Source organism: Pholis gunnellus, assembly GCF_910591455.1.
Source record: "Pholis gunnellus genome assembly, chromosome: 8".
Classification (NCBI taxonomy): domain Eukaryota; kingdom Metazoa; phylum Chordata; class Actinopteri; order Perciformes; family Pholidae; genus Pholis; species Pholis gunnellus.
In genome coordinates this window covers 15,484,858-15,512,400 of record NC_136534.1, presented here as the reverse complement: position 1 = coordinate 15,512,400, position 27,543 = coordinate 15,484,858, and the positions used below count along the sequence as shown (strand labels likewise).

Here is a 27,543-nt window from a genome sequence, read left to right as displayed (position 1 = left end):
AAAGCATAGTTGTGAATTTAAGATTGATTTTGTTTCCCCCTGGCAGCCATTGATGGTTTATTTTAGTTTGAAAATCATCTTGTAGAGATTTGAAACTTGCTTGACTTGGTAATAAGTCAAACATAATGAACCTTTAGAGCAGTTGACCCAAAAGTTCTTATCACCGTTTTGTGGTAAAGCCGCACACATTCCCATCCGACTATAAAAAAGGATTCTTCAGTGAATTTCCAGAAAATCGACGGCTGTATTATATGATATGCATCACTTTTATGATACATTATTATACAACAGAAGATTGCATCCATATTGCAGCTTATAAACACTTTTATTACTTTGGCCGACAAAAAAATGTTTTAGGGTTGCAAGAAAGACAATCATTCAATTTGCGGGTTCCTACAAGAGTGATTGATGACATTTTAGGCAGTTTAATTTCAGCTTTATGCAGACTCCATTAGATGCTGCACACAACACCACATTCACACAATACACTGCATTACAGTTCACCGCCGCTTTGCCAAAGCTCTACAGCATGTTGTCACATCCTTTTAACCCTTTTAAGGCAAACAAATCTTTCATAATCATCTCACCAGCAGCTTAGAAGGCATGCTCTTATTGTTGGAAATAACTCCCATATTACAAACGGATTGATTTGCACGACAGACGGCAGAAAATATAGACTAATCCACTTCCAAATGAATGATAAATGTTGCTCTCCAACAAAAAAAACATTAAGCACGCGTCAGTTTTGCTGAACAACAAGTTAGAGTCCCGGGAGAACGAGACACACCTCTGTAGGTCAACACACACTGCAGCCTGCAATTACACCTGCCAGCAAGCTCTCTGACCTTAAACTGTCTCACAGTCAAAGCGTTTCTGTCAAAAGACGCTCAGTGAGCTGCTCAAACTCTCATCTATTCACGACAAAACTGAAGGCAGCTTGCGACTTCCTTCCGCTGACAGATTCAACAGCCAAATGGAATATGATCCTCCCTCCGTCTGATCATCCAGAGCGCTGGAATGCTTCCTCTCTCTCCGCTGCTGATTCTGACAGAAGGAATGTAACAGCGACGGAGGAGAGGAGGTCAAGAATAATCTCCATCCTGCAGCTGCCTCTGGAGCATGTTCAATAACGCACACGCAGTGATTCTCAGTCCGTGGTGTGCATGTGTGTTAGTACTCTCTGCAAGGAAGGGAGGTTGATGATCGCACGAGATGATTCACTGTAAAAACAGAGACATCCATAGAGTCCTTTAGCTTTCATATATGTCAGTTCATCTTTTCTCTGTTCTCACAAACACAAACAGAACAACCAAGACTGTACGCTGTTCAGACACAATCTTCACTGTGCAGCTCATGGAAAACAACACGTGTTGACACATGATGGCATGAACGCATCACGTCACATGATGTGGATTTTAACTACTGAGGAGTGGTTGTGAGTCCTGTGTATCCAAACAGTTGCTGGAGCAACCTTTGGCAACAGCAGAGCAGGGTAATGAGTTGCAGGCCGTCTCTCCAACCAGTGGATTACGGGGATGGGCGGGCAGACTGGTTCAGATTTAACTGCATCACTCTTGCAACATTAAGCTAAGCCGCCACACACACACACACACACACACACACACACACACACACACACACACACACACACACACACACACACACACACACACACACACACACACACACACACACACACACACAAAGATGCTTCAGTCAGGATCTAAAAACAGGAGAACATTTCAAGTTGTCTGAAAGGTGTGGTCATGATAAGTGTTTTCATAGACTGTAGATCCCCCCAAGCACATGTACACATGTACACACACACACACACGATATTTTTTTTTAGAGTGAATGACTGCACTGCTGACACTAATGAAAATAAACCATCAGTGAGTTTCCACTTGAAAGTTTCAGCTAATGGTGACCTGCTTGGCGATGATGAATTCATTCGCACAGTTTCCCTATACCTGCCGATTCATACACACAAATAAACACAAACATACGCGGTACCTACACACGCCGACACATTGCCTTGCTTGATATTGACTCGGTCTTATCTCCTAATTGGAAAAGCAGATAGACGGAGAGAAGGCTGAGTGAAAACACACCTAGTAATCAACTCTCGCTCAAAGACTAAAACCCATTTCACGGATCAATGTCCTTATTCTTTCCCGCCCGTCTAGTGTGCATGTGCCGCTGCCTGTCAGTCTTGTGTCTGTCAGTCAGTCTTTCTGTCAATCGCTTAGAAAACCGCTATTACCGATCTATGCATGTTCCACTGCTGAAGCGCATTAAAAAGGGGCAGAGGGGGATTGGAGGCCGAGCTGGTTCCCACCTGCTTGAACTAACCTTGACATATCCTCCAAGCTGCTTGTTGGATGCACACCTGTCTGCTGTTCTCTCTCTGCCTGTCTGATGACTGAACAACCTGCATCCACAGGCACTGACAGACACTTAAGTGAGACTAAACTCCTCATCGCACAAAGCTAGTATTACTGAAGCAAAATAAAAAAGGGACAGCATGATATTGTATCAGTACCTCCTTAATGTAATGTATTTACTTTTGAAACAGGACAGTGAGGGATCAGTATTTAAAAGTGAACCACTGGGCTATTGACCATTGAGTTAAAGGCAGTGATATTTGAGTGCTAGTTACATACTCCATACCAAGTGTGAGCAGGTTTTGAGTCTGTACTGTGTTCACATACATACATGCATGTCTGTATGTAAGTAAGTATGTCTGTCTGTTGCTTAACAAATGTCAATTTTAACCAAACGCTGACTACAGCTGAGTCAGTGGGTGGAGAAAAAGCAGCCTGCGGTTAATTTGGCAAACAGAGCTACTGTAAGAGGTGATGGGGCTGATACAGATAACAGAGCTAACAGCAAATACAACTAGACACACAGCAGGACGTTAAACAGTCAACATGAATCTTTACACAGTGAACTGCACTTGAGCTGCACGGAGCGGACAGCTGGAAGGATTTAAACGAGAACGTATCTAGACAATTATATATATATATATATATATATAGATGCCTCTCTACCCTAACTTATGCATCCATACATCTGTCTCGCTCCATGTCAATCATAACCATAACTACCCTTTACAGTGGCTCACTGTGTGACCGACTTCAGGTTTCAGGCCAGACTCCTGGCTTGCGGTTCATCACTGATCACCAGTGTGACTGTCTCAACAGACGATGCCAGTGAGAGCCATTGTGAAGGGAACTTAATGAATGGAGTAAGTGACAGAACAGGACAGATGACTAGCTGCAGGCAGGCTGCTCACCCTTCCAGGCGGACGTCAGGCAGTGTCCGGTTGAGAGCAATCATCTCCGAGGCCATGAGGTTGAACTGGTTGATCTTAAACATCTCCTTCATCTTCTCCTGGTTGTCCTTCGGGATCACCACAGGCTTTCCGCCTTCACCGGGCCCGTCCCGCGGCCTGGTCAGGACATCTACGGCAGATACACACACACATAAAACACACACACACACAGTGTGCTGGAGGATGTCAAAGTGTGTCTCTATGGTCACATATGTGTGGCAATATACACTCACCGTGTCTCCCTGGCAGTCCTCTCTCTTTTTTGTCGTCACACTTGTTGCACTCGCTGAAGTAGAGCAGAATGAACATATCCAGCATCACCCACACCAGAGAAGTGGCCAAAACCACCTTACAGTAGGCGAACCTCCGCATCCTAATAGAGTAACGAGAGACAGAAGGGGGAAGAGAGGAATGTTAAGGCTCTGGCTGAGGTGAGGAGAGACACACAATCACAGGCCTTTTCCAAAGTTCTGCGGAAGAGACGCTTTATTTCTCCTCACTCCCCTAAACCTCCACCCCTCCCACAATTCTACCCTGAAGTATCTTCCCAATGCCTCCATTTGTCTTCCCTCCCGCCTGTCTGTCTGTCTGTCTGTCCGTTTGAATCTCAGCTATTATCTGTCGGCTGTTTATCAGCGCCGGTCCAAATGGTCACCTTCACACTCAAGAGAGAGAGCCTCAAAATTAGCACTGTGCAGTGCTGGATTTCTGCCTAACATCATTCAGACACAAAAATAGGATATCTATGAGGGCGTATGTCAAAGTTTATAGGTTAGGTTCGTGTCTGGCACCATTATAAGCACAGTGAACATTGACGGATGTTTCCTGGTATCTAAGTAAAGCTTTAGCGGCTATCAAGTATAGAGCAAATGCATACGGCGTTCTCAAGCGCAAGCCGACCTACACGCTTTATACACGCAACATACCAAATCCCTGTGTGCTAAAGTGCAGCTAGACACACACACTTGCAGGTAAGCACGCACACACGGAGCAGAGAGCGAGCGAGAGCGAGAGAGAGAGAGAGCGAGAGAGAGAGAGAGAGAGAGAGAGAGAGCGAGAGAGAGAGAGAGGAGCTGTGATAGTAATTGCTTTTCTTTGGCAGGCAGTGAGAGACAGACACGGCCACATTAAAATTCCTCTGCTCCCCTTTCCTTCTCTCCTCCAGCACCGTCTCCCCTCTCTTTGGCTGATTCTCTGCTTCACTGATCCCTCAGGTTGCAGCAGCACAAGCAGAAGGGAGAAAATTAATTTGGTTACGGTGATTTCTTTCGTGCACCTGGGAGGGGGGAAAAAAAAAAAGTGTTTGTGCATAGTTAGCTTAGCTTAGTTTAGCTTTGCGTAGCAGCCGAGGAGGATGGAGAACTGCAGAGAAGCATTTCTAAATTCCTCCTGATAGGATTCTAGCAGCACAAAGTGCCGCCCACAGCAGAAAACAAGAGTGGAAATGTGTTCTCTCAAAGTTTCTCTTTTTTTTTGCCCGTTGAGCCAAAGAGTTTCAGTGTCCACAGTTTGACCAGTTCTAGCAGGTTAAAGCTATGTACCGTCTGTCTGTATAGCCAGGCAAGTTGTCTCTGGGCTGAAATATCACACAATAATGGAAAACATAATGCTGACCACATCATGTAATCGTGAGGCTGCAACACATAGTCAATAACCAGGAGCACTATTATGTGACATGGTCGTGACAACTGCTGCAGTTTGATAAAGAGCTAATTACTACGCTCAGAAGCTCTCTGACCCCGAGACATGTCGTCGCTCTTATCAGGCTTGTCGTATAATTCACGGGAGTTGTGTAACCTTGCAAGATTGTATCTCTCATGTTGACAAAGAGAACACGGTGCATAGAAACCACCAGCAGATGAATGCAACGCTCTGATCTTTCGTTCCCAGAGAAGAAAATAATTCGATCAAATCAAGTGAACTACAGCAACAATGACAAGGTTGATGCAAGTGCATCATGTCACGGCTGTTTACACTTGGCTCTCAGGCGGCTGCAGATTGAATCACATTTAAAATTTGCCTCTTGGTTTGCAAGTCTCTTTTCGGTTGGTCTTCTACATGAAGAATCATTCATGTCAGATCATTTGACTTTGGCCTTTTTAACTTTACAAGTAAATCAGCTTTCCTGATGCCTCACCTCTGCAGCTCCAGACACACTGAAACATGAGATGGTGCAAATAAAAATAACACCCGTTTAATGATACATAATACACAAAGCTTAATATGTGCAGCTTTACAAATATACAATATGAAACATCTGCCATTATTTTAATAAATCATGAGGCATTTTTCAAGCAAAATCAATAAACTGCTTTTCTTTATCTTATGTGATAATAAACTCATCTTTGGGTTTTGGACCGAACTTTGTCAAACACAACATGAAATTTCAGCATGTCACCTCGGGCTCTAGGAAATTGTGACGAGCAACTTTAACAATTTTATGAACTTAATTGATGGAGAAAATAATCAACAGTCTGATTTAACATTGGTTATATCGTGTTATTTTAATCAAATAGTTTGGAAAGAACTTTGGTTTGCTGAAATGTAGTTGAGTTATAATAATTTATTAAAAAAAGAATAAAGACAAATGATGTTATCAAATCTCCAACCTTGATTTTATTTCTTTAATGTTTTAAAATTAATGGATTAAAAAGTCTAAAGATTGATCAACACGATAAAGTATAATTTGATAATTTTCACACGAGGCATCCTGTGTGTGTGTGTGTGTCTGTGTGTGTGTGTGTGTGTGTGTGTGTGTGTGTGTGTGTGTGTGTGTGAGAAAGTATGGCATGTTCACACCATTGCCTGCACTTATGGTTCACTAACAGGTTCCTACTGCAGCTAAGAGAGCACACATTGATTCTATACGGTCTGTTACTGTATCATATCATAGCTTTCACTCTCGCTTTTTTATACGTCTACTTTCTTTGATATATAAACTCTGTACTTTTCTGTAAGCCTCAGTTAAGGACTCGGGTTTTCTAAATTTTTCAGGGTTCCCACCACATCCCATGATACTCTTAAAACTCAGCTTGGTGTTAGACTAGAGTTAGGACCAACGCACAACAAAATAAACGTGGTAGTTATTAAAACACAATCTGGTATTTTGCTGTAAAGTAACAGTACGTTCATTCATCCTCCCAGATATCCTCAAAGAATTCGTCAAATCGCTCGTCTCACTGTTCGGATCACTCCTCTCAGAATTCCTGAGATTCCCGTATCAGTGGGAGGCCTGACATTCTACCCTTCTCTACAATCTCTCTCCTCTCCGTCTCTCTGACCACTGCTGGACTGTTGCCCGCCTTGCATGACCTCCAAGCAGCAACATGACACAACCTGAAATCACAGCAGGAACGTGGATCCTTTTTCGCCTTTCCTTGCGCACAAGCAGAGCTGAGGCACATGTGCCAAACGCATGCGATAGCGCACTTGGGAGGAGACACCGACATGGAGGCACTCCGTCACGGAAAGGCACACGCATACATTCTCGCTCACAAAGTCGTGTCAAACCGCCGTCAGAGACGTCAACCGGTTTCCCTGAATGCCATTTGATCACAAGCAGATGTGAAAGAAGTAGACAGCGGCGCTTCGAGCGGCAGCCGAGAAGATTTATATGCGTGTACGTCGACTTAACACACTTTCCCATCGCCGTCTCTCAGCCGTGTCTCTCCACTCACTGTATTTCTAATCAGGCATGGCAGAGGACACCTCGGGTCTCCTCTGTGCTCACTGCAGCCCCCGGGGCCCTGCTTCTTCCTCTGTGTGTGTTGCTGCACGTGTGTGAATGTGAGTCAGTTTAGTTTATGTTGGGCGCTAGTCTCTTTGAAGTCTCTTTTAAACAGCCTGGCTCCCTGTGACATTAAACAGACACACACACATCTCCATCCCTCCGTCTCTCTCTAATCCCTTAACAGATCACATTCCCTCCATCTTTCTTTTATACCTCCATCCTGGGCTTTTCACTCTCAGCCCCCTACCCCCACGTTCGTTTCTTAGTGATGTCGTCTCTTTTCAAGAGCGGTTGCCATCACTACTTCCCTACAAGCACACAATTTCCCCCTTCACATCCTTCTCTGTGTCTGTCTTCGTTTCCCCTCCTCCTCTTCTCCACAGGCTTAATCCCTCTTTAGAGTTTGCACTACCAAGAGTTTCTCACAACTACTTGTAAGAACTCTGACGTGAGAGAATCACTCGCTTCACAATTTATGACGGAGTTGGGAGCCTCCCTTTTGAGGATTTCATGTTTATGTGTTTAAAAAGAAAATTAAGAGGGAGGGAGGAAGAGAGTAAATATGAGGGAGTGCCAATGAGAGAGAAGGATTTATCTGTTTACTAATCAACACAAAGTTTGTGCTGCTAATTCGTATAATAAACTACAAACGGTGCATTTGCTTGCTCTCTGTACCGCCTAGTTTATACTCCATGAAACCAGACGCCTTTTAATCAGACTACTTCATCCGTCATAAACAAGTGTGTAAAAATGCGTGTTGCTGTTTGAAGCGTCTTCAATGAGAAAACAGAGACGGTGCTGCTCAAGTGCACAAGCTGCGTAGTTGGGTCAAACGCTGATGGGAGTGGCGTCTCTCAGGACTGTTGTAATGCTTCTCAACTGGAGCAGAACGAGGAGCAGGTTAATATTAGGCAAGCTAAAAAGAAGCCACGTCCCCATTGCTCTCTATGGAGCAGAAGAGGTACACAGGTGGGGGGGGGGGGGGAGTTCATTTTCAGGTCATAACTGTGACTGCAGAACACAACTGGTCCCAGAGAGGAAGGAAGGACTGGGACAGAGAGAGAGAGAGAGAGAGAGAGAGAGACCTGCCATCGCTTTATAGGGAGAAAGAGAGTCGACACACGAGCCTGCGGTTATATTCGCAGAATGTGTTGTGTGACTTACTACGTATACGAGTTCACATTTATATATGCAGACATACAGACAGGGTTTGTCGCAGTGTTTAATGGCAAAGGAGGACCACCTCCTCATAAAAGTTAATACGCTTTTAAAGAAGTAAAACAGGAAGCTTCAGTGAAAAGAGCAGAGTAGGTATTTCACACAACTGCAAACCTACTGGAGTAGAAAAGAAATAGAAACGGAGGGCAGAGCGATGCAAAGCAGTGCAACTCCATTCAGTTTGCCGCTCCGACGCTCTGGAGTTGGAAGTTACGGATGTCGGCTACAGTGCTTTGAAACCAGATGCTGGTTCACAGTCCTCTACTGTACAGAAGGATTCATGCTTTTCTGCAGCGAGCTAGGATCTTTTAAACTGAGGCTCAGTTTTTATTTCTTTGACTGTGTGGAAATCTGATGTTTTCACATCACAGATGAACAAAGGCACTGAAACCGGTTGAAGACAGAGAGAGAATTATTTTTTAAACTAAATAAGTGTAAACAAGCCAAAGAGTGAAGCGTGAAAAGTCCCAGCTGAAATAGATTACCAATGCAAAGCTTGGCACGGGCGCAAAGTGGAATTAAACTATTCAATCTCTAATCACTCGGGTATTCTCGGCCAAAATCAATATACGTTATTGTCACAGGGGTTGTTCCCTCGACGGCTGGAGAGAGCGCAGCAACGCCTGGCTTTACAGTACCAGAAAACCACAGACACACAGCACATGGATACAGATAAATAACAACAGACTTAAGGACTCACTAACCACAGCATCATGCATCTCGCTCTGCGTGACGCCTGTGAGCTTTTAAACATCTCGTATCACAGAGTGGAGGCTTTAGTGACACTGATTGACAAAGTTGAAGAAAAAGAGCATAATATAACTATTTACAATATTATCACACCATCACAGACTGTGTGTTGATTGGTGTTAACACACACACACACACACACACACTCTCTCTCTCTCTCAGTGCTGCTACTACTACCGCTCTGGCATCACAGCAGGGTTTCTCTGACTACCAACCACTTCAACAGTCTACGTACAGTTTCTGAACATAAAAATGTAAAACAGGAATTTGTTGTGATGCTACATGAGCAAATAAGAGCAATGTCCCTAAATCCCATTCTAGTACCTGGAGATCACAAACAATGTTATTACATAGAAACATTTAATAACCAGATATAAAACGTATGTGGTTTGGACAGCTTCGTGCATTATAAATGGTTTTGTTCAGCAGCCCAGTTTTGTTATTCTGTTATTGATTTGCCTCATCAAAATATAATATATCATAATACAAAAATGTGTTTAATATGCAACATTGGAGTACACAAATCAGTCGGGATACAAGCATACAAATGTGAACAATACTAGGGCTGTCACAATTGTGAAATTTGAGTTGACGACTAACGATTTAATTGTCTTTTTATGTTAATTTCATGCCACACAGCAGTGCTGTTGTGTTCAAAACTTCACAGTTTGCTGACACAATGTTTCACCTCTCGCTACGCAGCACATAGTTTTATTTTGAAAAGCTTGTTGTATTCCGATTACTTCTCCACTCCAAGCGCTCGCTCGCTCGCTCTCTCTCTCTCTCTCTCTCTCTCTCTCTCTCTCTCTCTCTCTCTCTCTCTCTCTCTCTCTCTCTCTCTCTCTCTCTCTCTCTCTCTCTCTCTCTCTCTCTCTCTCTCTCTCTCTCTCTCTCTCTCTCTCTCTCTCTCTCTCTCTCTCTCTCTCTCTCTCTCACGCTCGCACAAAGCTATTTCTATAACACCTATAACACCATGCTTCCATCCAAACAACACCCAAATTCAATTTCCATATGTTGCCACATTGGCTTTAAATTCACTTGATGTGGACTCCAACAATTATGCATAATAGACACAGTCAGCTCAAATCATCGCGGTCAGGTGATTATGTAATAATTGCGACGGGCCTGAACAACAAGAAATCCGTAGACATGTTTTGAATTGACCCCTTACTGTTGTACTTGTATGTGATCTACTTTGACCCAATGTACAACAGAAAACCTTTCTTTCTCTTGAACGTGTCGCCTCCTCTACAAAGACCATACCCCAGTATTTGTTGTTCATTCAAACCTATGCATCAGTAAGGGAGACTACGTAAAAATTCTGCTTAAAGAAGTAATCCCCAGCATAATAACACAATAACCATAGCATACAGGATTCAGAGATAGTATTAATAACGCATAAACAATTGACTTTAGAAAAATCAACAATATGAAAGCAGGTCACTTTATATTTGACTCTTGAATGACATTTCTGCTGTTTAATATTAATTGTATTTTGAGTGTATCGTCTGCTCTGTGTGTATTTATTTAGGCATTGTGAAGTTTGGCTGAAGCTAACATTCATGAACTCATACCTGTCCAAGTGACTGAAGGAGTCTCTGGTCAGATGTGCAGGTTGCTCCACCAGCACAGGGGGGCGGAGCGTGAGAGATCCCACTTCCTCCTTCGCCCGTCACTCAAACATGCTCCTTGAACAAGAGAGAAGCAGACACGGAATAAAAACATTGTTTTTCGCTATGAGCAAGAGCAGTATGCATGCAAAACCTTGTATGATCTTGAAACCAAGAATCTAAGTCAGGAAACTAAAGCACCGTTGTCTTCCTTCTCATTTATCTCTTTAAGATTCCACGTATAGTACATCAATCGGCGACTGGTGAAAAGAGAGCGAGTGTGTTCCTATCACACCTCGAGGCAACAGAACCACAAAGCAACCACAGGAAGACCCGTGAGAGGCTGTCACTCGGCCTGAAACACACTTCCTGTCTGTGAACGCACAACACACTCATCTATCTCTCACATAACCACACAGTCAGAGTCACGTGTCATGTTTCCAGTCGCACCAACACTTCCTGGCATTAGTGGAAATGTCTCATCTTTCAGACAAGAAACTTTCCAGTGTCTGGTCTGAATACGGGACTCCGGAAAGGTGTCAATCATTTACAAATTGTACAGCTAGGCTCTGTATCTCTCTCTGTATTGTGTTATAAATCCATCCTCCTTTCACACCCACTCAAAGGTCAAACGCAAGCAAAGACTCTCTGCCAGCTTTGGAGCAGGATAAAACAAGAGAGGAAGAGAGAAGACAGAGGGATGAAGGGGGTCGAGGGATATAAGGATGGACAGCTGACGGATAATCAGAACTGCTCATCTCTCTGGATTAATCTGCTATTTTAAAAAGAATCCGCAGAGAATGAAGATGAGAGTGAATATGACTTAGTGTGGGCGTATGTGTCCTTCAATTTGGTCCTTGGCCTACTTTAAAGCCAAGTCATCATTCTGGTCCACTGGGACTTCATATTGCGAGCCAGTGTGTGTGTGTGTGTGTGTGTGTGTGTGTGTGTGTGTGTATATTCAAAGTTTGTATTACAGAAGAACCATACCATAAATCTCTTCCTGCCAGCCCACACACTGTTAGTGAGTGAGGAGGCTGTACTGCACTGCAGGTATGCTTCAGTGTGTGAAGGCTCCCGGCCACCAAAGGTGTCCGTCTCCTCCGGGGTAAGTCACCATCCCTCTTCTCCTCCCTACTTTTCTCCCTCTCTCTCTTTCCATCCCTTTTTTAATCTCCCTTCATCTTATACACACCTCCACAAAGTGAGAGTGGAATGTAATCCATCTGCAAATTGGAAGCAGGACAAGCGAGCGCCTCTATAAATACTCTTCAGATTCCCCTGACAATCACAAAATAAACCTACAGAACCACACACACACACACACACACACACACACACACACACACACACACACACACACACACACACACACACACACACACACACACACACACACACACACACACACACACAACACTGCAGCACAAAAAGCCACTCATGTCTGCAGAGCGAACCTCTTCCTTTCCTCCTCCTCCTGCCCGTCTCACGCTGTAGTCATTGCGTGAGTGCTACATTGTGAGAGCAGCCATAAAAAGAAAGAGAGAGACAGACGATGAGACACAAAGAGACAATACTGTACTTGATTACAAGCATGCCGATAGACTAACATTTCAATGAGAGAGATGTTTGCGTGATGTATTGGGCTGTTCTCCAGCAGTGCAGCAGTGTTGGGAGGTCTTCCAACATATGCAGCTGCCTCAGCCCCCCCCCCCCCCCTGGGTATTAACTGTTCCCTTATTAAATGTAAACCCTGACCTCACACAAAAAAAAGTAGTTGTAATATACTGCTGCTGTAAGATAGTGCTGATTTCACACACACACACACACACACACACACACACACACACACACACACACACAACAAAGTGGCACACACACTTAGTGATGCCTCGGTGGTTGGGCGAACAGATGGACACTTAGTCAGATGTGTTATGCAGAGCAAGTGAGCAGAGATGGACCTGTCCAAACAGTGAGCTGTGCCCGTGGAACACGACAATATTTAAGCCAGCACTGCACTAACACGAGCATCCGGGGAGCAGAGGAGGAAACGAACCGCGCGTCCACTCGGTCGCTGGTTAACAGTGTTGGCGATGTCGCAGTACCTTTCACGCTTTTATTATAAAAACATCAGTCCGACACTTTATGGCATGATCACCAGTTTTACGATAAGAGTCGTCTCTTCAGTCTCAAAACACCCATTCTCTGTAGGAATACACCGATTCAATCTGTCAGACGAAGTGCCAATGCTGACCTTATTAAGCGGTTCAAGTATCGACCAGATGTGAGCAATCCACATTCATTTGCTGCAGTGAACGTGCTTTTATGCGTTAAGCCCTCAAGTCCGGATACGGAGAAATGTTGGTACATTATGGTTACACAATGTCATAAACTGTCCGGAAGTATATCATACAATAAGCACAAAAACAGTGTATGAATGTCTACACTTAAGACCCTTGAAGAGCTTTATATTTTACATTTGGGAAAAGAGATCACTGGGACTGTGTTCTGGATCATTTGGCCGATACACTCAGTTTAGGTCTAACGATCAGTATTGGAAAAGTTGGATCTTTGCATCCCAAATTCTCTGCTTCTTCCATTCACCATTCGGCTTTTTTGTGCATTTGGTCCAGCAGTGACCAGCTGAGAACCCAGAGCATGCAAAAGGCAGCCGAATCGGTCGTCATCACCCCCCCCCCTCCTTGTCTTGCCTCTATCTCTGTCCTCCACTCCCAGTTATTAATCCACAAAGCCCGTCTTTTCTCCCACGCAGGCTTCTTTCCATCCAGTCTGGCTCGACGTAATTCCTGCTGTAAATCCAAAAGAACGGCGGCTGAGGCAGACCACGAAATGCAGAGGTGAGGAGGAGCTCATGGGTGGAGTAATGATGAAATCTTTTGCGAGCATGCACAAGTTTCTCTTTTAGCAAGCAGAAATCACTTAACAGATCGCACACATCATGCGGTTAATGCACGTCGGCACCCACGTAACTCCCTGCAAACTAAAGTTGGCATGCTAAAGCTTGAGGCCCCCGAGGCTTCAAAGCGGGACTGGAGCCAAACAAGGTTCAGGAGCTCTGAAACAACCTTTGTTCTGGACAATTTAGACGGTAGTGTGGGCTGAGCTAAAACTAAGTGACAGTCAAATCAGTCATTCACAATTCCCCCGAGCTCAGCGGGAACACACCAACCAGCCAGCATTAAACTCAGCGCTCTCTACAGAAAGAAAGGTTTCTTAAAGACTGTGTGATAGCTTGCTATGAGCACGAGGCGCATGCGCATGTGTGTGTGTGTGTGTGTGTGTGTTTGGCTCCCAGCCAGGGTTTTTACATGTGTTACGTGACTCTGTTTGTAGCGTATGTTGTAACAGAGGGAGTCCAAAGATGACATCTTTGGTCTTAGCAACAACAAACAGTGCCGTGCTAATCCTGTGCCAACTGCGCCTCCTTCCAGTCCTCCCTTCGACCTCCTGCGCTGTCAAACGCCTCATGTCTGCAGCGGTGTGGGAAAGGAAGAACCCGAGAGGCCTGCAGCGCCTCATGCACGCACAAAAACACCAAATCCATGCTAAATAGGGACAAGGGGAAAGGCAACAAAAGATGACAACAACAGTTTCACAGGGAACTGTAGCTGTAGCTCACCATTTCTGACAGCTTTCCAGGGGAAGCCCAGGGAGCAACAACAGGAATGCCAGGAATAGAGCAAGGAGGAAAATAATTTAGGTAAGAAGCAACTGGCTCAACTCCGCCGGTCACGCCATTATGTCACACGTATCATGGAAGAGACGGCTCACAACACAGCCTGTTTTGCTTTCCATAATAAAGACGTGCCGTGGGAACTGAGGTGCTTGTCACTTTCTAGATATACTGTATGCACTCACAGAGGGAGGCTGGGCCGGTGCAGGAAGAAAGAGAGACTGAGGGACAGACAGAAAAGAACGGACAAAAGGAGACATCAGCTTCCTGTTTACGGAGAGTACAGTAGAGAGCGCAAGAAACAGAGCAGCAGGTGGTGGCACACACACACACACACGCCACAAAAAACACACACACGCACGCACTACCTTCCCTTCGCCCGAGTGATACACAGAACAGATTTAGCCCAAAACTTCCCCATCTATCTCCGTGTGTCTTGGTACCATCTCAAGGCTTGTGATTTGTTCTTGGCTCCATCTCTCCCTGGTGTTCCTCCAGCAGCCATGTTAACAAGCTTTAAGTCGAGATGAAATGAAATATGCCGTTTAACCTTTAACCTTTAACCCTCTTATCTCCGGTCACATTCTGCACCTATTGACAAATATATGACAAACAAAATCGATTTACATCAAAATCCAATCAGACTTTCTTCCTGTAAAACAGAATAAGACATATGCATAAGTAAGCAAGTACCAACCAATAATATAACGACATCCATCCGTCCATCAATCTGCAACTCTTAGAGGCTAGGGAGGTGTGTGTGGAGCCACAGTCCTCTGTAGCTGCACATCACGCTACATTCTAAGCCCTTCCACTTTTTAGCGGTGCAATCAAATGCGATTTAAATCCTTCTCTTAACTGTGCAGCGCTCACATATTCTGTTTCACTAAAGAAACACTCACAGTACAGAGGCTAAAGGCGCTGTAACTTAAGAGCGTGCATGCCCCCAGCTGCGTGCTCAAACGCTCCCGGCAATATTCCCAATCCAGGAGAGACTTCCCAGCCATTCTACACAGCATGCAATCTCCTCCTCCTCATGCTGTAGTGGCAAATTGTGGGATTAACACATTTCCTGTACAACAGAAGCTGGTATTTTAGCTGCATACACTGCAGACTGCACTGCGTTGAACTGAATTTTCCATGTGGCACTGAACAAAAAGCAGGGTAAATGCTTTTAATGAAACACAGCTTCAGGATCAGTTAAGATAACATGATAGAGCTGTAGCAGACATAAGGAGACACCATATAATAGAGCTGGCAAACTGAGTGTGCAGAGTCACTGCAAGTGGATAATATCTACAGCATCCGCATGAAACAAAAAGAAAATCTGTTCTTTCACAGGAAAGAATTACATTTTTCATCTCACTGTTCAAACAGTGCTGCCCATCATTGGCATTCGGCTGTAACACTGCTGGGCCACTTTCAAGTGGTGTGTTCTATGAGACTGTATGTCCAAAAAAAAAAAATGGACACTCAATAGCTAATCAGCTGCAGCAAAATGCACAATCAATCACTGGGTGAGGTTCTGCATATACACAAACAACTCCACATCTGCACATGCACACGCTCTCTAACCAAGCAAGCAGCTTATATCAATATTTCATTTAAGCAGCTCCATCATGAGGTCAATAGCCCCTACACACACACACACACACACACACACACACACACACACACACACACACACACACACACACACACACACACACACACACACACACACACACACACACACACACACACACACACACACACAGTCACAGTCACACTGTTTAACCTCCAATAGGCTTTAATTTTGACTTCTAAATGTTCAGCAATACCTTCGGCCGGATGACTGCAGGTGAAATCCACTATGAGCCCAGGCATGACTAATCTGGCCATCCTCTTTCCAATCTAGCCTTATTAAGACGTCACACGGAATCTAAACTTGTATTACTATGGGCTGTAGACCCTATTCAAACCAGGCCAGCTCCACACACACATGTTTGAATATGTTTAGCTAGGCACACAGAAAAAAAAAAAGGCTAGAATGACGAAAATAGCCAAAGCTTTGTTGTGAAAATGCACAACTTATAACAAGTCAAATCTCAAGCGTAGGTTTGCATTTTTGTAAAGCATGTTTTTACCCAGCCTAGCCCCCCCTACAGTAAGTACACAAGCAGTATGCTGCTGCTGTCTCTCCCTGAAGAGCTGCAGCCACACTGACCCACATCCCAGCCTCTGGCAGATTACACTGCAGCACACACACACACACATTCCCAAGATATATGAGCACAGTGCGTTCAATATTTGTGGCTCGTAGAAATGCCATTTCTGATGGCTTAGCATACACGCCCACACACACACACTCAGAAAAACAATGGGCCAAGTGTTCTGCAGTCAATCAGCCATGAGTTGATACGGCTATCAGTGTGACCAGGTCGGAACAACTCCCCTCAAAGAGTCCTCAGACACACAAACACACTGACCCACACATATGCAAAAAGACACTCGAGAGTAGCAGCCTGGTAGGAGATAAGAGCTGGAGATGGATGGTTGCGTGTGTGTGTATGCGGGCCCAGAAGGGAATGCTGTACCTTGGTCAGGGTGAGCCCGGGGCAGATAGCTCCGTCACACAACACACAACTCATGACGGGTCTGTCCGCTCTGCCCTCCTCGAGCTCTCTTCTTTCCTCTACATCCAAAAGCTACACATACTTTCCTATTCGGGATACAAGTCGAGCCTACTGTTACATTTAACGATGTAAACACGCTTTAGAGCGTAGTCACACTTCTAATTTCTTATTTTTGTGGAAACAACTCACACCGTTGTATTTGTTTGGCAATCCTGTGAAAGTAAAAGCCACATAAACTCACAAACTGCCGGAGTTTTAGTCGGGTGAAATGACATCCAAACAGATTTGTGAGTCAGTAACTTTAGTAAAAACACAACTGATTTGGTTTCAGTCTTCCCCGGTGTTTACCTTCACTGGTGTTGAGAGGAGATGAAGAAAGAGCTGAATATAAAGTGTGACTTCGAGTTCATTTGTTAAAATGCTCTTTTTATTATACCGGTTAGATTTCTGAACTTCGTTAACTTTGGCGGTGTTTTGATGTTTAAGCACGTCTGTTCCTGTGTTACTGTCTTATATAATATACGACAGAAGCTTCTACCACAGCTAAAAGGTTTATAGTGCCTTTAGTTCTTTTTTTACATATGTGCTGAAAAAAGCAAAGCTACTTCAAACCACTGGACATGACCAAAATGTCGTGTACATACAGTGCAAGCTTGAGAAAGTCATGTATTTATCTATAATTAGTCTTTCCACCAACCTTTAAAAGGCTGAGGCATAATATTGAGCTATTCTATATATTCTAACATTCAATAATGCCACCTATCCTTTATTATGATGCATGTAGTTTTGTGATAACAACTGACATCATGATAAAGTACACTTCCTGGAAGATCAACGTTGTCGTAAAACTGTCCTGCTCAGTGATATGCAACACTGCCCACGTGGTCTAATGCACCCATATATAATAAACTGATGGATACCAAAATACTAACTGGTATGGTAGACACATTGATATGGATTTTATCATATCCCCCCTAACACTGATGCCATAAGACTCTGGCCTACGTATGTTATGAAAAGAAAACATCAGCTTTTCAGAGAGATTAACCAGCTGTTACCGTTGATCCCAGTTTAGCTCAAATGTACGTTGTTGGTCATCCACCGGGCATTTTGTTGACCCTAAAAATCCTTTAACCCCGAAAAATAATACTTGTTTCGTCCATCAGTGGATCATCGATTTCTCATAAAAGTCGCGATCACAGACCGTAATAATAAGCATCATGCAAAACAACTTCTTCTACAACAAAGTTCTTCTTTTAACGGCGCATTGCTTTTAAGTAGTAAAGGCCTCCACGTGAACGCACTGTGTGAACCAAGACCAATTAAGAACCTCCATCCAGGTACAAACAGGGCTCCTTTCTTGAGGATGAAAGCAGTGAGATCGGAGCAGTAAATCTCTATAAATCCTCGCTGGGCTTTCTTGATTTAGCAGCTCTGTGGATGTGGCAGCTCAGTGACTCAGTGATTAGCAGTATTGCCTCTCAGCGAGAGGGTTCTGGGTTTGAACTCTACTGCTACCTTACTATCCGTACGGATTAATTACACAGTGTACAGTTAACCACCACAGTGAGACATAAACTTTCACTGACGATCGTATATTCAGTAAAATATGCGATCAGGACATCGACATTTATACCGATCTCTGATAATGTTACATTGTAAACAACCAGTCTGTTCAACAGGAGAAGTTAAGTTACAGTATGATGCGTTCAGGCTCTGTTCAGTGAAGATGAGTATTGGGCGAAGGTAAATTATAACGTTATCATGATGTGTTCACGTCATCTCGTAAAATGTAGTGTTGGTGGGAAACTTCAATAAATCCAGTGGTTTGAAGATGTTTTCCTATGAATATAAAATAGATAATGGGATGAATTATGAGCTGTTTCACTTCCTAACACGAGCTCTAAGCAGTTTACGATACATCATTAAAGCTACTAATGACACGGTTCAATGAAAACACAACCTTTTATTTCCTAATTATTTGAATTGTGTGTTTTTATAAAGAAAAACAAAACACTATACATTACTTTAACAAAGTAAAAAGATAACATTTAGTATTTCTGATGGTTTACAGACTTCAGAGCGGTTGAAATGATTCTTGGGACGGTGTCTGGACCCGTGTAGACCAGCTGCTACAATCAAACAACGGGATCTGTATCTGCCAACATGAATCATCAACGATCGGTGGCAAAAACAACGTGATCAGGGATCTCTAAAGGGTATTTTTGCTCCCTTTTTTCTTTTGTGCTGATCCGATCCGTGACTCTGACCCGTGATCCGATCCGGAACCGTGAGTTTAGGATCCATTGCACCACTACTGACAGCCATGCTACAGTAAGTAGAACTCCTGCCATTGTCCTTGACCAAGGCACTGGCTTCAGGACTTTGTCCCCCGGGGCACGGTGGCTGCCTGCCGCTCCTAAACAGTAAGGTTGGGTCACATGCAGAGGACAAATGTCCCCATAGAGATCAATAAAGGGTCACTTAGGCAGGCCACCATACACACAACAAATACCCTACTATTCTATAAAAGTACTATTCTTGTTGAGATTTAAATTCCAAACTTACAAAACAAACAAACCTACATGCTGGTTAAAGAAGCCAACACACACACATTCACTCCAGGCTTGAGTGAGGGGAGACATCTGTGTCTAAGTGTGTGACACACACACACACACACACACACAACTGTTTCTCTATGAGTCAGCAGAAATTGGATATATTCCACTTCCTCCTATGGCGGGTGCAAAGGGGGGGGGGTTAAGGAGCCGTCCCGTTGCCATGGAGACTATGTCTTTTCCTGCTGGGTCATATCTGAGTGAAACAGATGCTGTGAGCAACACACAGAGGCATGATCAGTGCACTCCTACAAAGACGGGAATTGTTGGCGCTGAGCTGAACACACAGTGTGTAGGGTTACACAATCCTGCACGGCTGAGCTGCTGCAGTGCTTTTATTTTAACTCTGTGCTCAAGGTGCCTCTTTAAAGCTTCGTACTACCCGAGCTCAGGATCTCTTTGTGAAGTCGACCACGTAATAGGATGACTACAAGTACTAAAGTCAAAGACAACTGTGCTTGCGACGAAAAAGTCAAAATCGCAATTGCAGATTGAAATTGGATTTTGTTCAGCTCACATGTCCAGGTGTGAGAGGAATGTGGAGAAAAAAAAAAAGGATTTGGATATTATCCTGTCGACGCAAATGAAAGTAGAGGATATCCACATCAACGTCCCTGATACACGTTCAAATCTGTTTTAATAAACGTTAATACAAAAAGCTCCGACATAAGCTGTTCTGCAAATGCCACAACATGTTGATCATTCTAAATAAACACTTCTGCCCCGTTCTCATTGACAACATGACGCGCGTTACAGCTTCTTGTGGGGAACTCATCGTTCATTTGCTGGAATGCAGATCGCTTGCGGGTTGAGACCTGCGTCTTCAAAATATGTATGTATTCCGATCGACAAGCACGCGTCAGAGATCTTAGTTCTTCCCAGAAATCCGTTTATTGAGAGCGGTGGCGTATAGTCAACACTGCAGAGGAAGATGCCGTGAAAATAATCAAATATACAGAACAGTATTTGCTGCTGACCACTTGAAACCCCGCCCATTTTCACACCTAAGCACACCTGGCCTGAACAAAACGGGTTGAGATTATGACCTCCTCAGACCACTTCCTCGAGAGCAGCAGCTTTGTATTTGTATTGGAAGGAAGTAGCTAAAAGTGATCTCAGCAATATTGCGCAATAAGTGAGCCTCGTGCTATGCTTACGGTCTATGTATTACCCCATGATGTCACCTCGATTCAACAATGCAGGGACAGAGCAAGCGAACTGAGCACAGAAATAGATCACTAATGCCTTGAGGAGAACAGACGCAGAAAAAATAAACCACTGCTGAACACTGGGCTAAATCCTATTTCCTTATCATTAAGCCAGCAGAAACACCGAGTCCATCCAGCTGAGACACGCTGTGTGACAGGCTCTGAATCATCTGTAGAGGCTCTACATGCAGTCTAAACACACTGCGCCAGAGCTCATTCTGCCGTCACAGCTTTACAGTATCGTATTCTCCAGCAAAGCTGTTTATAAGGAGTCAAAGTACAGTGAGCTGTTACCTCAATGAATGACAGAACAGCAAAGATCACACACCGTCTGCACATAAACACACACACACACACACACAGACACACACCAATGATCAATACCAGCAAACAATGCATACATACAATGAACACACAACTCTGGTTTCATGCGTTTGTGTTGGCCTTTGGTTGGTTGCAGCCTGAGAGGGAGCAGGGAGCTGGCAAGGCTCCCTGGTGGCACTGGCTGACCCACTTCAGTGCAACTTTATCTCTAATGTGACCCGCTGGAAAGCCAGAGGACACACACGCTTGGCAAGCACATGCACACACATGCACACACACACACACAACTGAAATTGCCTTCCTGTAAAACCCTGGAGGACCGAGAGGCAGGACTGCTAAATGCTGTTGATGGCTATCTCTTCCTCTTTCTCATCCCTCTCCGTCTTCTGTTTCTCTCACTTTGTCTGACGTTTAACCAATTAGGTCTCCGCTATCTGATCCAGCTAAACTAGCTATCAACATCCGGAGTGAGTTTCTGGAAGGTCTACACTAAATCTAGGCTTCCACTTTCTTGTAGAAAAGGCAATCTAACCCTCTTAAAGACGGGATAAACATGTAGCACACACTCACTATTTTAATTAAAACAATGGTAAATGAGGACTACAAATATAAATCATTGAGTTTGAACAAAGACCTTTATTGAACGTCATCCTCAATCCCTCTAACCCCACAGTTCCTGTCACTCGCAACTATCTCCTCTCTAATAAAAGGCTCAAAAACACCAACAAAATACTTCTAAATGATGTCAAAATACATATGAAGTGGCTGATATCTGTGAGAAGCAAAATCAGATATGTGCGGCACTGCCACATTGCTAAAAAACCAAATTGATGCGAAGTGTGGAGATAAGTCTGTCTGATGTTGTGATCTGACAACATTATTAAAAACGAAACCCAGTGAACAAAACTCGGTAATCAGACATCCGACTGACAGCTGATGTTTGTGTGATGTCTTCTTGAGAGAGCGGGATTTGATTAAAAAGACAACTTTGAAGTAAACAAAGTCAAACTGACATTTCGACGGCTCGATTGGAGAACCAAAGAGGTGTCGCTACGCTTGATCTACTCTCTCTATGACAAGATGTAAATTAACTCATTTAAATATTCAATTCCATTTCAAGGTCACAGCTTTTCAAGTCTGCAAGTAACTCTTATTTTCATGGTCAAGAAATCGGTCAATCATTTAAAAAAAAAAAAAATCAATTGTGTGGAAAAGGACTGACAATGGTGGGAATTACTCATGACAATATTCCTGAGCCCAAGGTGACCAACACATATGCCCAAAAGTATTTCATTTGAAATAATAGACAAAATGGGAAAGGTTGATAATTCTTTACAAACTGGTATTAGAGTTTGCCAATGTTGCTTGATAAATGACTAAACGATGAACTCCTCTTTTGTCAGCTGACAAATGAAATTGTTTCAGCACTAGTTGCATTTTTAACCACTAGCGTCACAAGTCTTTGCAGATTATCAGAGCAGCTAAACAACAGAACAAATAGTGGAACTACTATTAATTCAGCTCACAGATATGTTCTGTGGCAGCCACTCAGACAAGCACATTGCTCTGCTGCTAATGTCCGGTCTCAGCGGCTGTGCGAAGCAGAGTCTTGATGTTTCACTGTCTATTTATGTAAGCAATGACAACCAAGGTGACCTAAGTTTTGGGGGACAGACAGGCTGGTGTCTGAGCTCCTCTCGCGTGCTTAGTGCACATGCATGCGTCTGCTTATGTGTGTGTTTGCGTGTGCGTCTGATCCGGCCATAGTCTGGAAAAGGAGGAACAATAGCATTCCTGTGCTCGGAGCTCCAGGTGGCTGTGGAAACCCAATCCCAAACCAAGCCTCGCTGGCACACAGAGCGCCGGGAACGCCGTATGCTGCTGCCTCCCTCCGGAGACATGGGCCAGAATAGAGCTATTGTTCCAGGCCCGATCGGAGCAATAAATGCACCACAGCCTCTATGACAAGCACATACACTCACAAATACCAATGCACACCAACAGAGTGAACATTGGAGATTTTCCACCTTCCCAACTTTCACTTTCACTAAATATGTTGATCAGCAAAAATCAAGGAAGATCTAAGGTCTACGTGTTTCGCACCATGATTACAAACATCTTGGCTGCATTCGTTCACATGCTTTATAATTGGGAGTTTTGTACACACTAAACAAATTACATTCCAAAGCATACCATCATCATGATTATTACCACCTGTACTGCTATTACACAGTCAAAACACACACAAGCTAATACTTACACATGCCCGCTACATTGATGCAAAGACTGGCCAAAATATTCCCAATTTGCAAAACTCTCAAATCCTCACTCACGAGTATGAGAGAGTGGGACTCGTACACAAACAGCAGGCACATCTGCTGGGGCCTGAAAACACAGTCAACACACACACACACACACACACACACACACACACACACGCACACACACACACACACACACAGGGCAGGAAACGCATCATGCTGACTGCACGGCCTTGAAATGAGGAACATGATTCATTTCCTTTCAATGCTAGACAGTCATGCCTTAACACAGGGCTGAGTTTAGCTTTACAGCTCTGAGGCAAGCCCCTGAACATGACACACATACAACCCAAAACGAACCAAAAGAAAGTCTGCGCTGAGAACTTGCAACCACATGTACTGTATACAAGTCAAGGCTTAAACCACTATATTTTTAGAAAGTTGACCTACATGGTCAAAGCGGTGCTTCTTTTGCATATAGCTTAGCTGTACCACACAGATACTCCTGTTCAAAGCGTGATCAAACAAGATGCTTGTGTGCAGGCACCATGGGACCAATGCTACAGGTAGCACAAAGATACAGCAGCTTCCCTCCAACTACACAGCATATTGTCCAACTGCACACGTACAGGCAATACACACACACACACACACACACACACACACACACACACACACACACACACAGTGGATACATAATACATGATCCTCTTTTCTCTCCCTTTAAGGAGCATGACAGATGAATTTAATTGGTTCCCTGTCAATCCAACATCTTCATCGCAACTGCAGAGTCCTGCAGGATTGATAGTGAGATAATTACAGCATTGTTAATGTATGCTCACTCATGCACGCGCGTTCTCACCCCATTTCATTCACTCAGCGAGTCCCTTTCACATACGTCAGGCCCCGCGTGCTTCAGCAAAACCCTATAAAAAGGTCTCCTGATGATTGAATTACATGAAATGTGATTAACCTCTGTTCAAACAGAAGAGGAGGAGGATGGCCCTCGAAACCTGCAGCACCATAAAGACGAAAAGCGGCTCAATCTAGTCCACTAGTTATTTACCTCCTATATGCATCAAGCTAAGCTAAATCATCTGACCTCTATCAGGACACAACAAGCACCAAGCAGGGTGTTATATTCCGGGTGTACGGCTCGTTTTTCCTGCAGCACTGAAGCTCAGAAATGTTCAGAGATAAATGAGGAAATATCGACCAGAAAGAGTACATAAACTATCCATATAGTAACCAGTATTCTCAACTTTAAACATGGAGAACTTTACACTGTGCACGGGTTAAGGCCGGCTATCTTACTTCTGTCTCATTTAAATAAACCGTTAGGAAAACTCGCTGCAGTCAAATGCGGCACGTTTACCTGACACTGGCCCATTCACGACACATCGACAGTCCAGAGTGAACGCGAACACACACGAAGGCGAAAAAGTGTTTACAAGCATTTATATCATTAATAAAGCAGGTATTCTGTCATTTAACATACTTCAGGGCTGGGAGAGGAGCAGCAACTGGCTTCGAAGGAAAAGAAAGTGAAAATGTGTATAACGGCGAGGCGCATCACATCCTCGTTGCTTGGCTGCTTCTGTCAACAAGAAGCCTCTTCTGCCATAGCGCCAGTCTGCTGCTAGATACCGTCAGAAAGCAACGCCTGCGTTTGACAGTTTCTATCAGGATAAAAACAAGTATGATGCGTTGGTTTTCTCATGTATTGTTTGCTTACCTAGAGTGACAGGGGCAACTCAATTCACCGCTGTGGCGCAAGAGACCTCAAGCTAGCTCCGAGGCAGAAAACTGACGCCGATACGGTGCAAAGTATCGCAGCTAAGTTAGCAGGGCTAGCTTAGCTTAGCGAGCTAACGATGGTGGGGGGTGTGGGGAGGGGAGTGTGGTCCTCTCCGTGTCGTCGAGACAAACCTCACAAAAAACCGAGCCGGGGATGAGGTGTTTCTCGGCTACAGGAGCACTGTCCAGTGTCAAAGGGCGGAACAACAGGAGACATCCATTTGCAAAGATCCTGAATGTGATAGAGGTCCAGCCGGGTAGTAGCGCTATGCGGTCTGGTCTCTCTCTCTCGCCGGGCGGACCCTGGGTCTGTCTGACTGAGGACTGGAGCTACGCTGCTGATGTGCGGAGCAAACAGAGGCAGCATCACTGCTCATCCCTCCCTTCACTACCTCAACCCGGAAGAAATACTACATCTGATCTGATCCCATCCTCTCCTACACAGCCCAAAACATGTTACAACTGCATCCAATAGATGTGTCCATCAAGGTGGATATTCTATGCCAGAAACATTTAGATTCAACAACAAATATATAAATGTATGCATTGTTTAGTTCATTGTAATTTACAGTAAGTACAGCACTTTTTTTTTTACTGAAAAGCTGTACAAAATGAGAATGTAGCCTAAATTGCATAAAGTAACATAGTGTTTTATACTAGGCTAATTTAACAAAAATCACATCAATAAGTCTGAATTTAGAAAGCAAACAGTGTGATAGTATTTGCTTTATATTTGTAAACCACAGATATAAATCACTGGAGGGCAAACCTTGCAGTCGATCTTGTTAGAAGCAAAGAAATGACCCCTTAAGAAGCTGCTGCTTCACATTTACAAAGAAGGAACACGTTTTACTCTATAACTTTCATAGTTTTATATGAGAAAAATAAAGAAGACCTAAACATTAGAACAATTTAAAATGAGTGATGATGCGTTAGTGTTGTTAAAGAGTAAGATGAACCACAATTATTAAAGACAAATCATTCAGTAAATCATCCAAGTGACATAAGGGTCCATGTTTACCTATTTGCATGAGACGGCAGTATAAGTATTGGTAAAGACCTCAATGGTATTTAATCACTAGTGACTAAAATACCTAGTTTGTCTTGAAAAATATATTTAACAGCAGCATGTTGACTCACAAGGAAGCTGATGCTTTTCATGCAACAGGAATTTCAACACACTTGTTTCAAAATGATTTATTTCAAAAGTTGGAAAAAGACAGAAAATATTAGGACCAAACATTACTGTTATAGTCACCAAGCACACACAAGTGTGTGAAATACAAACACCAAAATCTTCTCCTGTGTATGTTAAATGTCTTTTTGGTTGACTTAAAGGAACAGTGATATTTAGTAGCATCTAGTGGTGAGGTTGCAGATAGCAAGCAACAGCATGACCCTCCACTCACCCCTCTCTCTCCAAGAACTACGGTGGCCCTCAGGTAGGGACAGGTATCTTTAGGATTGTATTACTGCAAGGAGCTACTCTTATCAACACTCTGTTGTTTTATTATGACTAAATAACATATATACTATTTTAAAAACAATTAAAGTCAGAACAGGAGTAGAAGTTATTTTTTATTTAGATATAACTAAATATATTATCAAGAGCAGCAACAATTATGTTCACAACAGCAAACTCTATATAAGGTAATTAATATTGCACTGTAAACTAATCTAAAATGTCATTAAAATATATAACATTCCTGAGTGAAGTTTATAAATTATAATAATCAATAATGAAGAACACAGACATGTTATTAGTCATTCATCCTGTCCTCTGTCCTCCTGTCTGCTTTGTCTCACCAAGTTAACAAACTAAGCAAAACAGTTACAGACAGACAGACAGCTTCTTTTTCAGCATTGTAAAACAATGCTTTTGGGTGGATGAGAGCAGCCGATTGAATTAGGTTTCACTTTTGTTTACATATTCATGCTGGTTGAACAGATGTATTACTAATAATAAAGTATTGGCTTTTTACACGCAAGAGTTCTATTGCAGTAACGTTAATGATTGTAGTTGCCGTCAACTCTTCACTTCACCTGGTTCACTTCACCACAGCAGCCTCTCTGCTTGCTGACGCATCGTGTATGTGTGTGTAGTTGGAGGACCTCAGCAGTGGAAATGCTCGCTTTAGAGTGATATTAAAGTACATCAAAACATTGAAAGTACTAATAAAAAGCACCAGTAACGTCGGAGCTTAACAACACTCTGATCTTTAATTATTTAGCACGTCTTTTATGTTAGCATGTTTAATACCGGGTTTCGGTAGACATCCGTACTTTTAGGTGATGCAAAAACACGAACGGCGTGTTCGTTAGTGTTTGTCCGTTCTGGGCTGTTCTTAGTTTCAGGTCATTATAATGAAAACATAGTTTTATAT

General features: G+C 43.5%; 1 protein-coding gene across 1 annotated transcript in view; it reads right to left on the bottom strand.

Annotated features, from left to right (window-relative positions):
* galnt1 (UDP-N-acetyl-alpha-D-galactosamine:polypeptide N-acetylgalactosaminyltransferase 1) overlaps nt 1-25,427 on the bottom strand; it is a 34,706-nt gene extending 9,279 nt beyond the window's left edge. Inside the window, exons 1-4 of the mRNA XM_079165385.1 lie at nt 25,098-25,427; nt 10,607-10,720; nt 3,568-3,707; nt 3,296-3,464 (exon numbers count right to left, since the gene is read on the bottom strand). Coding sequence (XP_079021511.1) covers nt 3,296-3,464; nt 3,568-3,706 — 308 coding nt within the window. The 5' untranslated portion in view covers nt 3,707; nt 10,607-10,720; nt 25,098-25,427. The remainder of the gene's footprint in view (nt 1-3,295; nt 3,465-3,567; nt 3,708-10,606; nt 10,721-25,097) is intronic.
* Nucleotides 25,428-27,543: the final 2,116 nt, after the last annotated feature.